General features: G+C 44.9%; 1 protein-coding gene across 1 annotated transcript in view; it reads left to right on the top strand.

Annotated features, from left to right (window-relative positions):
- The first annotated feature begins 2,423 nt into the window (after positions 1 to 2,423).
- Positions 2,424 to 13,338, top strand: part of LOC118114541 (calcium/calmodulin-dependent protein kinase type II subunit beta) — a 61,307-nt gene continuing 50,392 nt past the window's right edge. Inside the window, 2 exon segments of the mRNA XM_035165014.2 lie at positions 2,424 to 2,781; positions 6,626 to 6,720. Coding sequence (XP_035020905.2) covers positions 2,720 to 2,781; positions 6,626 to 6,720 — 157 coding nt within the window. The 5' untranslated portion in view covers positions 2,424 to 2,719.

Raw genomic sequence — 13,338 nt, 5'->3', positions numbered from 1 at the left:
TTTCACGTGTCTGTACATGTCGTGAACAAACTGATCTTTCCCCTGCAGTCTCACATTCAGCTCATTCATGTGTGAACATATGTCCACAGCAAACGCAAAGTCACTAAGTCAGCTCTTGTCGCTTAGCTCGGGGAATTCGTCAGATTTCCCCATCAACTCCAGAAATGCGACGATGTCCTCTTTCAGCTCCCACACTCGTTGTAACACTTTCCCCAAACTTAAGCAGCGGACACGAGAGTGGTACAGCAGGTCCTGGTGATCCGCATCAGTTTCCTGCAGGAACGTAACAAACTGACGGTGCTGAAGTCCCCTGGCTCGTATCAAGTTCACAAGTTTCACGACCGGATTCACGACATGATTAAGCTGCAGTACCGACTTGCACAGGGATTCCTGATGGATGATGCAGTGAAGGAAAACAAGATCCCGCTCAGGGTTTTCCTCTTTCACTTTATCCCGGATTCTTTTCAGCAGCCCGACATTTGTTCCAGTTAAATTTGGCGATCCATCCGTTGTGACGTTGACAAGTTTACCCCAAGGTAGCTTCAGTCTTTCGACGACCGCAGACACCCGGTTGTACAAGTCCTCTCCCCGCGTGGCTCCTTCCAGGGACTCCGTGGTCAGAAGCTCCTCCGTTATCGCAAAACTGTCGTCAATGCCTCGGATGAAAACGAGGAGCTGAGCAGTGTCCGTGCTCACATCCAGTGCTAGTGAATACAACTCAAAGGAATCGGACTTTGTGTTTAATTGGCTGGCTCCATTTATATCAATCGGTTCCACACGGCGAGTCACAGTCCTGCGTGATAAACGGACCTTTTCGCCAGTCTTTGCCAGCCTTCGCTATTTCGAAAAACTGTTGCTGAGTCTGTAAATTCGCCGCCAGCCTCCGAGCCGCAGCCGCCCGCTGGTGCGTCGACCGCCGCTTGCTAGCGTAGTTAGCATGCTTCGTGGCAAAGTGACGGCTGACGTTGTACTCCTTGAAAACGGCGACGGTTCCTCGGCATATCAGGCACACGGCCTTCGATTGGACTTCAGTGAAAAAGTATTTGGTCGTCCACTCCGTGTTAAACACTCGACACTCACTGTCCACTTTCCGTTTCCCTGATCCGCTCATTTCCACAGAAGGTTCTCACCGCATCTTAACTCAGCAATGTAAACAAACCCTGAAAATGGCGCCGACGGCCCACAATGCATCGCGAGATCACGTGCCCCTTCGAGCCCTACACACCACACTCCCGGTCAAAGCGCGACATCTAATGGGGGAATGGGGGCATTACAGGAGAAAGGTGAAATTTAATTTAATAATAATAATAATATTTGGACAAGTTCGGCGGGCCGGATTTTAAAAACATACTTTGCCCATGTCTGCTCTAGACCCTATGGGACTGCATCAGCCTTCAGTTTGTAATGGATTCAGTTTGTTTTGGGATATTTTCTTTATTATTGTTTTTGTCTTGGTTTGTTCTGTGTTGTTTTATTCCCATGTAATTTGAGATGTACTTTGTCGCCTTGTTTAGTTAAGTGACACAGAAATAAACGTTTTATAATAATAATAATAATAATAATACATGTCTCTTCACAGCCTTGCACACCGAGTCTATTGCTGTGAGGTTTGGAATTATTAATGTCTTTCTAAAATGATTTGTCAACACGCACCGACCAGCTCTCTCATATTTGCCCCTAATAGGAGAAAAGACAGCTGGGGGGGGGGTGTTCCAGCACGTTACCGCGCTTTGCCGAGTCCCTGTCTGTCCACCAGGGGGCGCCAGACAGCGAGGCTCCAAACGGTTTGTCAAGTGGGATGAACTCAGCAGCACAGGACGAGACGAGGGACGATTCATCCGCCTTCAGAACAAAGTACAAGTTTGTCCCTGAGTAGTTTTCATTCTGTAGAACCACGTGAAGACGATGCGATACAGAGTTCAGCCTGAAAGGTGATGAAATATAAACTTTATTAAATTCAAGATTCAAGGATTCAGGTCATTTGTCACATACTCATATTTCTCTCTGTGCACATGGGCAGACAGGCTCTTATAGGATCAGTGTAACAATTATCCTAGAAGGAAAATTGTTTAGTTTTAATTTAGTTATAGTTTAGTTTACTTAGGGTTTAATTGAGTTTAGTTTTAGTTTGAATTTAGTTTGGCTTCAAAGGGATACCCAAATATTATTAAATATTATCTACTCACCACTATGCCGATGGGGGGGGGGGAGTGTTTGAGTCCGCTGGGATTCCAAAAGTGTTTTGTGGAACCATCTCTTTAATGTGAAAACTGGGTTTTATTGTGAAAGTCATAGCCAGAATTGGCAGTACTGACGTCACGCAGCTTGATAACGAGTCGAGAGAGAGAGAGAGAGAGAGAGAGAGAGAGAGAGAGAGAGAGAGAGACAAAGCTCACCCTCCTCCTCCTCCTCGTGCTCTCTCACTCTTCACCGCTCAGACCTGCTGATGGGCGGAGCTTCACTCTGAAACACAACCTCCTGTATTCTGGCTTTTCATTTTCCTCTGAGCTCAACCAGAGAGAGAGTCAGAGAGAGAGAGAGTTAGAGAGAGAGATAGATATATATAGAGAGAGAGACAGAGAGAGAGAGTCAGAGAGGCAGAGAGACAGACAGACAGATAGAGAGAGAGACAGAAAGAGACACAGACAGTGAGAGAGACAGAGAGAGAGTGAGAGACAGAGAGAGTCAGAGAGAGAGAGACACACAGAGAGAGAGAGACATGGCCACAACAACCTGCACGCGTTTTACAGACGAGTTTCAGCTGTACGAGGAGCTGGGCAAGTGAGTAACCAGCTGTTGTATTGTTGTTGTTGTTTGTTGTTGTTGTTGTTTACATGTTTGTTGTTTGTGGCAGAGCTGTTCTGGTGTCGGTAGGAAGTCTGGTGTACAGAGGCAGTGCAGAGCTGAGGCCACTGTGTGTGTGTGTGAAGAGAGAGAGAGAGAGAGAGAGAGAGAGAGAGAGTTTTTTCGGGATGACAGCTCTCAAAATACTCTCTCTCTCTCTCTCTCTCTCCCTCTCTCTCTCACTATCACACACGCTCACACCCTCACACACACCTCACACACCCTCTCTCCCCTCTCTCTCTCACACTCACTATCACACACACACACACACACACACACACACACACACACACACACACACACACACACACTGCTTTGCTCTTCTCAGAATATATTTGTCACGTTTCCCCCAACTTATGAAGAAGTGAGGCTCAGAGCTGGGAGTAAACTTAAAGTTACATAATAAATCATTCAATCAATATCATCATGGATCTTATCATCAAATCTGTAATTAGGCACCAAAGAGGCTGGTGTCGTGTCGTAAGAGACGGAAATATGATGATGTGGAGTTTGAATTGAACATTTTCATCCACTGCTCATGATAATATAACTACTGTTTAACTGAACCTCAGACAAACTGGGTTCATTGATCCCATTTAAAAGTACATTTGATCCCACAGGAGATGAAGGCAGAGGTCAGCCAGGTCACTGGGACACAACTTCAGAGTCACTTCATTCTTAGTTCAGGGCAGAGGAGGAGAAGGGGTCCGTTAAGAAACCACTCCTCATCAGGCGTACAGTGTTGACGTTGCAGAGTGTCATGCATCACGCTGCATTTCACTGGTTATTTACTGACAGCTCGATCGCCCCCCCGCTGCTCAGGCTCTCAACGCTGGGACGAGGTTCTGCAGAGAGAACGAGCCCAACGTGTTTGAATGAGTCGTGTGATGTGGTGAAACGACCTCCGCACCGCCACTGTGCCGACTCTGCCTCCCAATGAAGTCACCGGTCTTATCGTACGTTTTGACCGGGGAGGTGAAGACGCGTCGTCCCCCAGCATCCTCTCCTTCCCTCCCTCCCATAAGTAATAAATATTTTTAGCAGCAAAGTCCAAAATATCCCAAAGCCAGTGAGACTTCACGCTCCAGCTTCAGCTCTTGATTAAAAAGTCAGTTTGTGAATAACGCAGCAGATCGAATGTGGAGGTCTCGCTGGGTTTGGGCTAAATCCGAGCTTCTTCACAATACAGTCGAAAGCTGTGTGTGTGTGTGTGTGTGTGTGTGTGTGTGTGTGTGTGTGTGTGTGTGTGTGTGTGTGTGTGTGTGTGTGTGTGTGTGTGTGTGTGTGTGTGTGTGTGTGTGTGTGTGTGTGTGTGTGTGTCTGCCCTGCACTGCAAAACATCTCTCTCATGGAGCAGTCTTCTTATTCATGCAGTCCCAGGAAGCTGCAGGAGGGAAGAGCCTCCTCATGATAACTCTGTAACTTTGTATATCCGCTGTCTGAGGAGAGGGAACTGTTCCCTGTGCTCTCTGCTGGTGTCACTTTCTCAACAAGGCTTCACTTGACATTTAAGGATTGAGCTTTTAAACCACCAAGTCCACATTTTAAAAACTAGAGCCAGGTCAACATGGATGTTTGGGGGCTGACTCCAATACGGATTTTAAGCAATACAAAATGTCTGGTTCCAATTGGCCAATATATATATACATATATATATGCATACAAATTTGTGATGATTCCTAAAATGTGTGTCAGACTCTTAGGATAAAAACGTGTAGTTGAGAATTGATATTTTACAGTTTAATTATGACATAATTATGCAGTTAGGAAGGAACTCATTAAACTCATTTAGGTGTGGATCCAGATCCGGGGGCAGATCCAGAATTAGTTTGTCACTGTGAGTTTTGTCCGTATTTTAAGTATTTTCCTCGATTTCCCAAAGAACAATTAATGGATCTTGATAAAAAAAAAAAGTCTGCCATGTTTAGAGGACAGATATTTATCAGTGTGGTGCAGATCCAAATAAAAACCTGGATCTAGTGAATTTCTCTTTATCAGACGGACTTTATTAAAATCACCTCAGCAGCTGAAGTAAACACTCGTCTTTTAAAATGTCTTTAAATCCTCTGCCACAAGAATTCAACATTTTTTTATCCAACCTCCCGTGATTTGCCTGAGAATGAACATTTTCCCACATTATAGTTTGAATGATCAGTTTCCTCAAACATGAGATTATCATTTCAATTCCACATAATTAATCATATTACAAATATGCAGTGACTCATTTCTAAGAACAATAATATGAACAGTCACAGCTTTGAATGTCACAGTTACTCACAAGTCAGTTTCTGTCACAACAGCTCAGCCGCTGTTAAGAGTTATTAAAACCACTGTTCCTCCTTTTATGTTTATAAAATCACTCTACTTGTGTCATTTACACTTTAGAGTTTGAATATTTGAATGTTTGAATGTACGTCAGCCTCCTGCATCACGTGAGACTGCAACAGAACACCGGACGTATCCGCTTACAAAACCCTGGACTGTCCAAGGCACCTTTGAGTTTTTCCTTTTCATTTGAATCTCTCCACGTTCTCTGTCTGGGTTTCAAACCCGACTTTGATTCACGGCCCGTCACCTTATTTAACTGTGTATGTGCGTTAAAGCATATTTAGCCCCGGCGATCGACACTTACCTCACAGAGTGTGAACTTTCCAGGCACAGCTGTGGGGTTTGGTGTCGGTAACATTTGTGTTTGTTTGTGTGCATGTGTGGCTGCTGTCGCCCATTCAGCGCTTATAAACACAACCGCACACAACTCTTGCTTTTCTGGGTGTGTTGATCCTGAGATTTCAAACCCACTTCAGCCGTCTGTGGGTTGTACCAGTGCTGAACTTTACTGGGACCTCTGCTGGGTTTTTTCTGTCTGCACATTAACATTTCTCTCTGGCCTGTTAAACGTGGGAATGTTTTGCCTCGTCGTTCTGTGTAAAACCTGGAATGGTTGGAGCTTGTTGTTCCTCTGTGCCGACAGCGGCAACACACACGCTGACGATGTTGTGTCACATCTCTGATTCTCCACCATCAGTACCTAGAATCACACGCAGAGAAAAAGGCAGCGTGACCAGAAACGCCACCGCAGAGGAATCTCTGTATTAAAGCGTCTTCAGTCGGAGGTCAGCTGGTTTTTTAACTCCCACCTTTGACCCTGACCTTGTTGGTTGTCTGTAAACGTCTCGGTGTGGAGGCAGACCAGTGGCACCAGTCGACCTTTCACCGTCAGCACTGGCAGTAACACTGGGGCAGATCTAACTGCAGCAGCCGGGGTTTGTCTGCTGCTGATTCTGATCATTTAGTTGACGAAATATCAGCACACAATGTCAGCGCACACAATTTGGTGACAGGAGAACCAGCAGATATCAAGTCATCCAGGACATTGTGCCTTGTTTTTAGTGTACGGCCATTTCACTAATGCTGCATTTGTGTAAGAGCTCATTTTACCCACCTCGCCTCACACGCCACACACGTGTGCATGTGAAAATGCGCTGACTGTGCATGGACAACCTCCTGGGAGCCTATTAAGCAGACAAACCGCGGCAGCGTAGTCTTTTAATAAAGCCTGTTACAGTTCATATGTGAGAAAGTGACACCCGGTCTCATTCTGCGTTGGGACTAGAAAAACGCTTCCTGTGCAGAAAATGTTCTCAGCTAAATTGTATCCTCTCCCGTCGTGATGCTGAAGACACATTTCCCTTCAACGATGATGAACAACTTCATGAGCGAGGCCCAGGAACATCACGTCATCACTAACACACCAAACTAATGTCCTTTCTGTGTTTTCCAGGGGAGCCTTTTCAGTGGTGCGCAGATGTGTGAAGCTGTGCACCGGACAGGAGAATGCCGCCAAAATAATCAACACCAAAAAGTTATCTGCAAGAGGTAAGAACATCCACGTTCCTGGATTCTTCACCACACATCCTGCTAATCATGGCACAAATGTTTACTTGGCCTGGAAGATGAATTCATAAGATTTCAGTGGTCAAAGGTCAAAGGTCAAAGGTCACCGTGACCTCATGAGTTTGGAAAGAAAGGATTGTAAGAAGTTTGTGAAATTGTACTTGTTGGCAGAGACATACACCTGCAGGACAGTTTCTCTCGTTCCATGTGCACCCGGTGCTTTGTACAGTCGGGTCTCAAACAAAAAACTATATAGTTGCATTTCTCTGTTGTGAAACAAGAGTGAGAACTAAAAGTACAACGTGTAACTGTACCAGAATGAGTCATTTCTTCATGGTGTCTCAGTCCCAGTGGTCACCCCCCCACCTGCAGTGTAGACGGTTATATAAGTGATATCTAACAGCAGCTCCCCTCTCAGATGGTGCTGCGTAGGACACACTTTTATCTTTCTGGAGAAAAGGAGGAAAATGGAGCAGACAGAAAAAAGTTCAAATGCAGTTAATATCTATATAAAAGTTCAGCTTTGTTCAACTCCTTTCCACCGGTCAAAGAACCCACTGACATCTGGCTTTTACCTGCGATGTAAATGACAATATTTGACAAATATTCTGTGGCCCCCGAGATTTTCCTATCTCGCCCACTTGCTGTGGAAGTTGAATAGCTGTGTTTAAACAGTTAAAGGCTGAATGTCGGGGCCACAGACACCGGGTCAGTCCAGCACCACCGTGGTCACTGCGGCTCTTAACTCCACCACTTGCTCAGTGTAAATCTCCTGCTGCCTCGTAACTGGAGACCCACTGCCAGGGGGGGGGGCCCTGCCAGGTGGCACCACGCTGACACACACACACACACGCACACACACACACACACACACACACACACACACACACACACGCGCATTGCTGGTGTGTGTGAAAATGTCGAGTGTGGTGAAACAGGCATTTTAGCAGGCGTTATCTGGAGGCATCAACCTAGAACATCTCGTCATATCTGATGTCTCTCAGGGAGTTTGTCTCAATTAGGAGCTCAGGACTAGTTAGTTTCTCAAGTCAGTAGTTTCTTGCCAAAGAACTAGAATAGCATTCAGTGGAGCACACACCTCTTGAATTCCTTAAAGCTGCAAATGCCACACACGTATAGATATCAGTCCTCGACATATACCAGATTTTTTTTAAAACATCCATGAATCATTCCCTGGGAAATTGGTGAAAACGTCACAATCTCTCAATGTTAAAGAAATCTCTCTTCCTGGATCCACACCAGAGTTTAATGGGCTCTTCTCCTTCAGACGCATCCTAGTGTTTACTTACAATTCATTTAGGCTAATGAAGCTGATAAGGCAGAGAGCATTCAGTGATTCCATTTAGGACAATGTGCAGATTCTTTTTCCTCTCAACCAATGGATTTAGTTTTTAAAAAGACTTCTGAGTCTGTGTGATCTTCTCGTCTTCAGAGCGCAGACACTTGGAAACAGTGAAGTGTCGATGAATAAATTAGATGATGTTGTGATGCAGTCTTGGCATTACGCTTCAGCTCAGCGTTTCCAGATAGATGAGACATTAGATGACTATTGCATCTGTAAGAAAATCAAAAAAACCAAATGTGTTTTCAAGGTTTTTAAACCACTAAGAGGTTTTTATCTGCAGGAAAACAACCAAAAGTCTGAATCTTAACTTCAAATTAATTCCTCAAATTGATTCGTTGATGTGGCAATTTTTCTGTTTTAACTTGTCTTAGTGTGTCAAAAAAACATTTTCAGCAAGCTCGGAAAATGTTAAAGAATCAAAAATTATATCTGGATTTTTCTTTAATATCAAAACAAATGAATAAAATATAAACCGAGATGGTAAACGACCATTTGTTAAATCTAAATTGTTATTTAACAGTTAGTTATGTCACTCTTGTCATATTGTGACGATATAACTGAGCCTTTTAATGAGATTAAATCCATCCCAGATTATCCTGCAGGAGGTTAAACAGTTAAACCCAGTGATTGGCTTAATGAGACCACACACACACACACACACACACACACACACACACACACACACACACACACACACACACACAGTGAATAAATAAACCAGCTGTAGGTTGTGCTATCGCTGGACCTATACATTTCACTCCAGCTGCCTGCTCCAGCGTCCCACCACATTTCCGAGCGGCAGCAGAATCTCCAGCTTCAACACTTGATAGCAGGACTGATCTGACCTGACTGGGGGGTGCCCGGGCTGGTGCTGCGCTCCTTACTAATGGATGAGCCGTGTTCTATGAAACAGCCGAGCGGGCAGAGCCGCTGCTGCATACTACTTCTACTCCAGCTCCTATTTATAGCTCCATGACCTATCTAACATGGGCTGCTGCAGCCAGGTTTTAATGGCAGTCATCATGACTTGCCGCTCGACTTTTGGAGGTGGGATTCAGCTCAGGTGGGTTTGATGGTGTGGTTTCTCTCGGGCTGCAGGTAAAGGTCGCTGAGTGTCGAAGCCCGGTTGCAGCAACTTAAGAGGAGCGTTTGTTTCGAGCTGGCAGATGGAGATGGTAGCTGAGAGGAGGGAGGGGTCATGTGAGAGAAGGCACCCCAGGCACTTGGCAGCTGAGGGCCATGCGCCAGTACGCCTACATGCCTTTAGCATGGGACTCTCATCTGACTCTCTCGCTGACACACACACACACACACACACACACACACACACACACACACACACACACACACACACACACACACACACACACACACACACACACACTCAGATACAGATATTCAGACAGTCCCAGCAGAGGAGCTGAGACTGTGATGCAGTGAATCTATTGGTTATAAAAAGTAACGACTAGACTGGTTTCCTCTTTACTGTGGTCTACTGGAAACCATGATCACTGGTCATTGACTATGTTTAAACCAATATTCTGACCATTGACCTTGTTTTTATTTCAATATTTACATTTACATCTATTTCTAATATAATTTCTAATAGAATATTCTATTCATATTCCTGTTTACATGTTACAGAGCAGAGTCTGATTATGAAAACATTATGTCCACTACGTCTGCCGTCTGATGTTACTGCCAGAGTTTCAAACCTCAACCTGAAATGGTTTTCATGCACGATGCTGCAAAAGTTTCAACTCCTCGTTATTTTTCCATCTGGTTTGTACTTGAACGTACAGGAGATGGGTCGTCCAGCTGTTGGTATCTGTGGTATGTCGACGTAGGAGGTAATAATGTGATTAAGAGGTATACATACCTATTGTCATGTTTTATAGACATGATCTTAATATCAGTAATGTGGATGAAAGTGAGGATGAGCTACCGTGGGGCGACAGATTGAAAACACACTATAACACACAGGACCGGCACAAACAACCAGGCTTCTCCTCTGTGTGCAACATCTCACAACCAACTCATCCCCTTCAGCAGCCGCCAACCGGTTAATGCCGATCCAACGCATGTCAACAGGAAATGTAGGGCAGGTCTGTTGGGCAAGGCTCCCGGCCAATCACAGAGCTTGTTTATTGGCATTGATCTCTGGACAGGGGATGCCAGAGGTTTGCTGTGTGGTCTCGTAATTCATCATGACAGAGTGGTGTGTGTGTGTGTGTGTGTGTGTGGTTGTGTGCGTGTGTGTGTCTGATATTCACCTGCAATGCAGAGGCAGTCATCTGACCGGCTTGAGGCCAGTCAGCTTTGTGTCAAAGTCAAATAACCAGGACAGATGTGGTCACCTCAGTCCAGTGTGCATCATTAAAAACTCATGAAATGATGAAAACAACCCATTTAAATAAATCCTGATTTCTATCTAATCCATATTTTTCTCTATACATATACAAATGTGACTTGTGTATTAAAAGTACGAGCAGCGTTTCATATTACGTGACTTCCGTGACCTGCAGAAGTTCTTTATCGCACAATAGCCGTTTTCCGACACGTTCTCTAGAGGATCTGTGGAGACTTTGACTTTCACATCCATCCATCCATCCCCCTCCATTCATCCCTCCATCCCCCTCCATCCATCCCTCATCCTCCATCCATCCATCTCCCTCATCCCTCTCTCCATCCCCTCTCCATCCACTCTCTCATCCATTCCATCCTCTCCTCACTCTCATCATCATCCTCATCCATCATCATCCTCCATCCTTCACTAACCCATTTTTATTCTCAGCCTTTGACCATCAGTATTCAGAGCTGCAGCAGTAAAAACATCAAATAAAACAATGATACCATAAAGCACCGTCTTTACAATTCATCCTCTGACATCACTGCCCGACCCCCCCACTCTGCCCCTCACCCCCGGTCGTTACAGGACCTTGTGTGGATGCTCTGCCGTCGTCAGGTCATCTGTTTTTCACAGTGATGTCTGTGGGCTTATCTGCCACTGATCCAGCCGGCCTGATGAAGCTGGGATAAACGATGTGAGCAGCCACGTTGAGGCTCTGTATCTCATCTTCAGTCGTCTCCAGCTGTAAATCCCAAAAGGTTTTCAGAGCCCAGAGGATTTTAAGATGAGGTGAACCCCTGCTGTGCGCTCACATCGGATTCTACGAACTTCATGCTGACTTTATACTTGCGGGCCAGGCGGAGAAAGTCTGCAGATAATCTGGAGTTCAGCTTCAGATTGATAAAGAATGAAGACAGGCAGTTTCCTCCTCGGATGCTATCGATAAAAGCAACTAATGGTTTGTACCGTTTCATCTGTGATTTCCACTCCAGCCTTTATTCACACAAAGACGTGTAGATAACAAAGGCTCAGTGTGGCCATCTGGTAGACTAAGCCAAGATGAACCATGGCGCTTACCCCGAGCCAATTCTGTACTTGCAGAGTAATGTCGGCAGATGCCAGCGACAGAACGAAATGTGACGCTTGATGCTAATGACACGTTTTACACGGACTGACATTGTAGTACGATGGATCATCAACATCCTGCAGTGAAAACATGGCAGAGCTTTGTGAGGTAACTAAAATAAATGATCCTTCACGGGCAGCAGGCTCCTGATTCCCTCACACTCCTCGGTGGATTTCTGAAGCCGCTGATAAACTGCACAGAGATTGTGTCTTTGAAATCTAACTCCATCGAGAGTAGAGCCCGACGGATTTATCGGTTGGCTGCTGAAGACGAGCCGATGTGAGCCTTTCCCCGATCTCAGCCAAGACGTCCTCTGTTCGCCGGAAAGTGTCGACATCCCGACTATCACACAAGCTGAAAGTTTCTCCACATAAAACTCACACAGTGATGCTGTATGAAGGGGTTTTAGGTCCAGGCGACATTTGGGCTTATTTCTATTAACGATAAATTCAAAAGCTGACAGCTGATGCTTGTCAGTCAACGCCTGCTCGAACGTGAAAGCCACCAAATCTTGTCCGTCGCCGACAGATTCTGCCTCATGAAGAATCTTTTTAGAGATGAGCCCTTCACGTACATATTGGTATTTGCGCCGAGATTAACACTTGTATTGTACAAAATAAGATATACAGAGAAGATGTGATTTATTTTTACATTATGGTAAATAACAGAATTCTATAAATGTTAAATATTTGTTTTTATACGTTGTTTTTGATAATAAAGTTTATGGTTGAATATAAAATCTCACCTGCATTTCTTTGTCATAAGGGATTGATTACAATATCTAAGAAATCCTTTGGCAATTTTACTTTTAAATATTCGTATCGGCTGATTTGTAGAGAAACAGTTTACTCCTTAAAATCTAAAAATACCTTCAGTGTGTTGATAAGCTCTTATAAACCCAAAATGAAAAACTGAAGTAAGTAAGCGGTCGTTGGAACAACAGCAACAAGAAGACGACAGCCAGGCTTGTTGTTAATCGTCCTTTGCGTTTCTTTCCTCCTCCCTTCCTCCTCTGTCCCCCGCTTCAGCTCTCCTCCACTCCTCCCTTCCTCCACTCCTCCACTCCCTCCCTCCGCCTCGCTCCTCTCATCTTCTAAGACTATAATCACTGGGCTTACACTTCACTGTCAGCTCCTCAGTGCCAGCGTGAGGGTGTGCGCTTGCGTTCCTGCACGCATGCTGGGTGTGTGCGTGTTTTTTAAGCCCATGCAACTTGGGTGAACACATGCATCTTCACGTGTTCCACAGGCAGACACATACAGGGTGGTCGAACCCCCCCCAGTGTGTGTCTGTGTGTGTGAATATGATAATTGTGTTGTTTGTATAATCAGTTTATTTCTGATTGGAGCAGAATGTATCCAGGAAGGATCAACATTGAGAACTATTTAGAGAGAAGTTTTGTTTGTCTCGTGTGTTTTTCGTACCGTGGAGGTTGCTCCAGCAAAGTTAGAGGAGAATATGACGTCATTTAGTCGCATGGATGCAACAATGCAGGTTTCAAACTGTAAAGAAACTGTAAATGGTTTTATCTGATTTAGTGAGTATCACCATATGCTATTATTTTGATTAATCCAGCCGTCTACACACTGTCCGCTCTTGTTTTACTCAAACTACATGTCCTCGTAATTGTCTCCGGCCCTTTACTCTCCAAGTCTATTTTCCTAGTCTGTCCGTCCACCAGGGACGATACTTTACTACACGATGTTCATGTCAAAACGTGGAGACGCATCCTCTCTCACGCCCACATGTTGGATCCAC

Source organism: Hippoglossus stenolepis, chromosome 9 (assembly GCF_022539355.2).
Source record: "Hippoglossus stenolepis isolate QCI-W04-F060 chromosome 9, HSTE1.2, whole genome shotgun sequence".
NCBI lineage: Eukaryota > Metazoa > Chordata > Actinopteri > Pleuronectiformes > Pleuronectidae > Hippoglossus > Hippoglossus stenolepis.
Note: the sequence above shows the minus strand (reverse complement) of the source record. Positions and strands in the feature narration are given on the sequence as shown.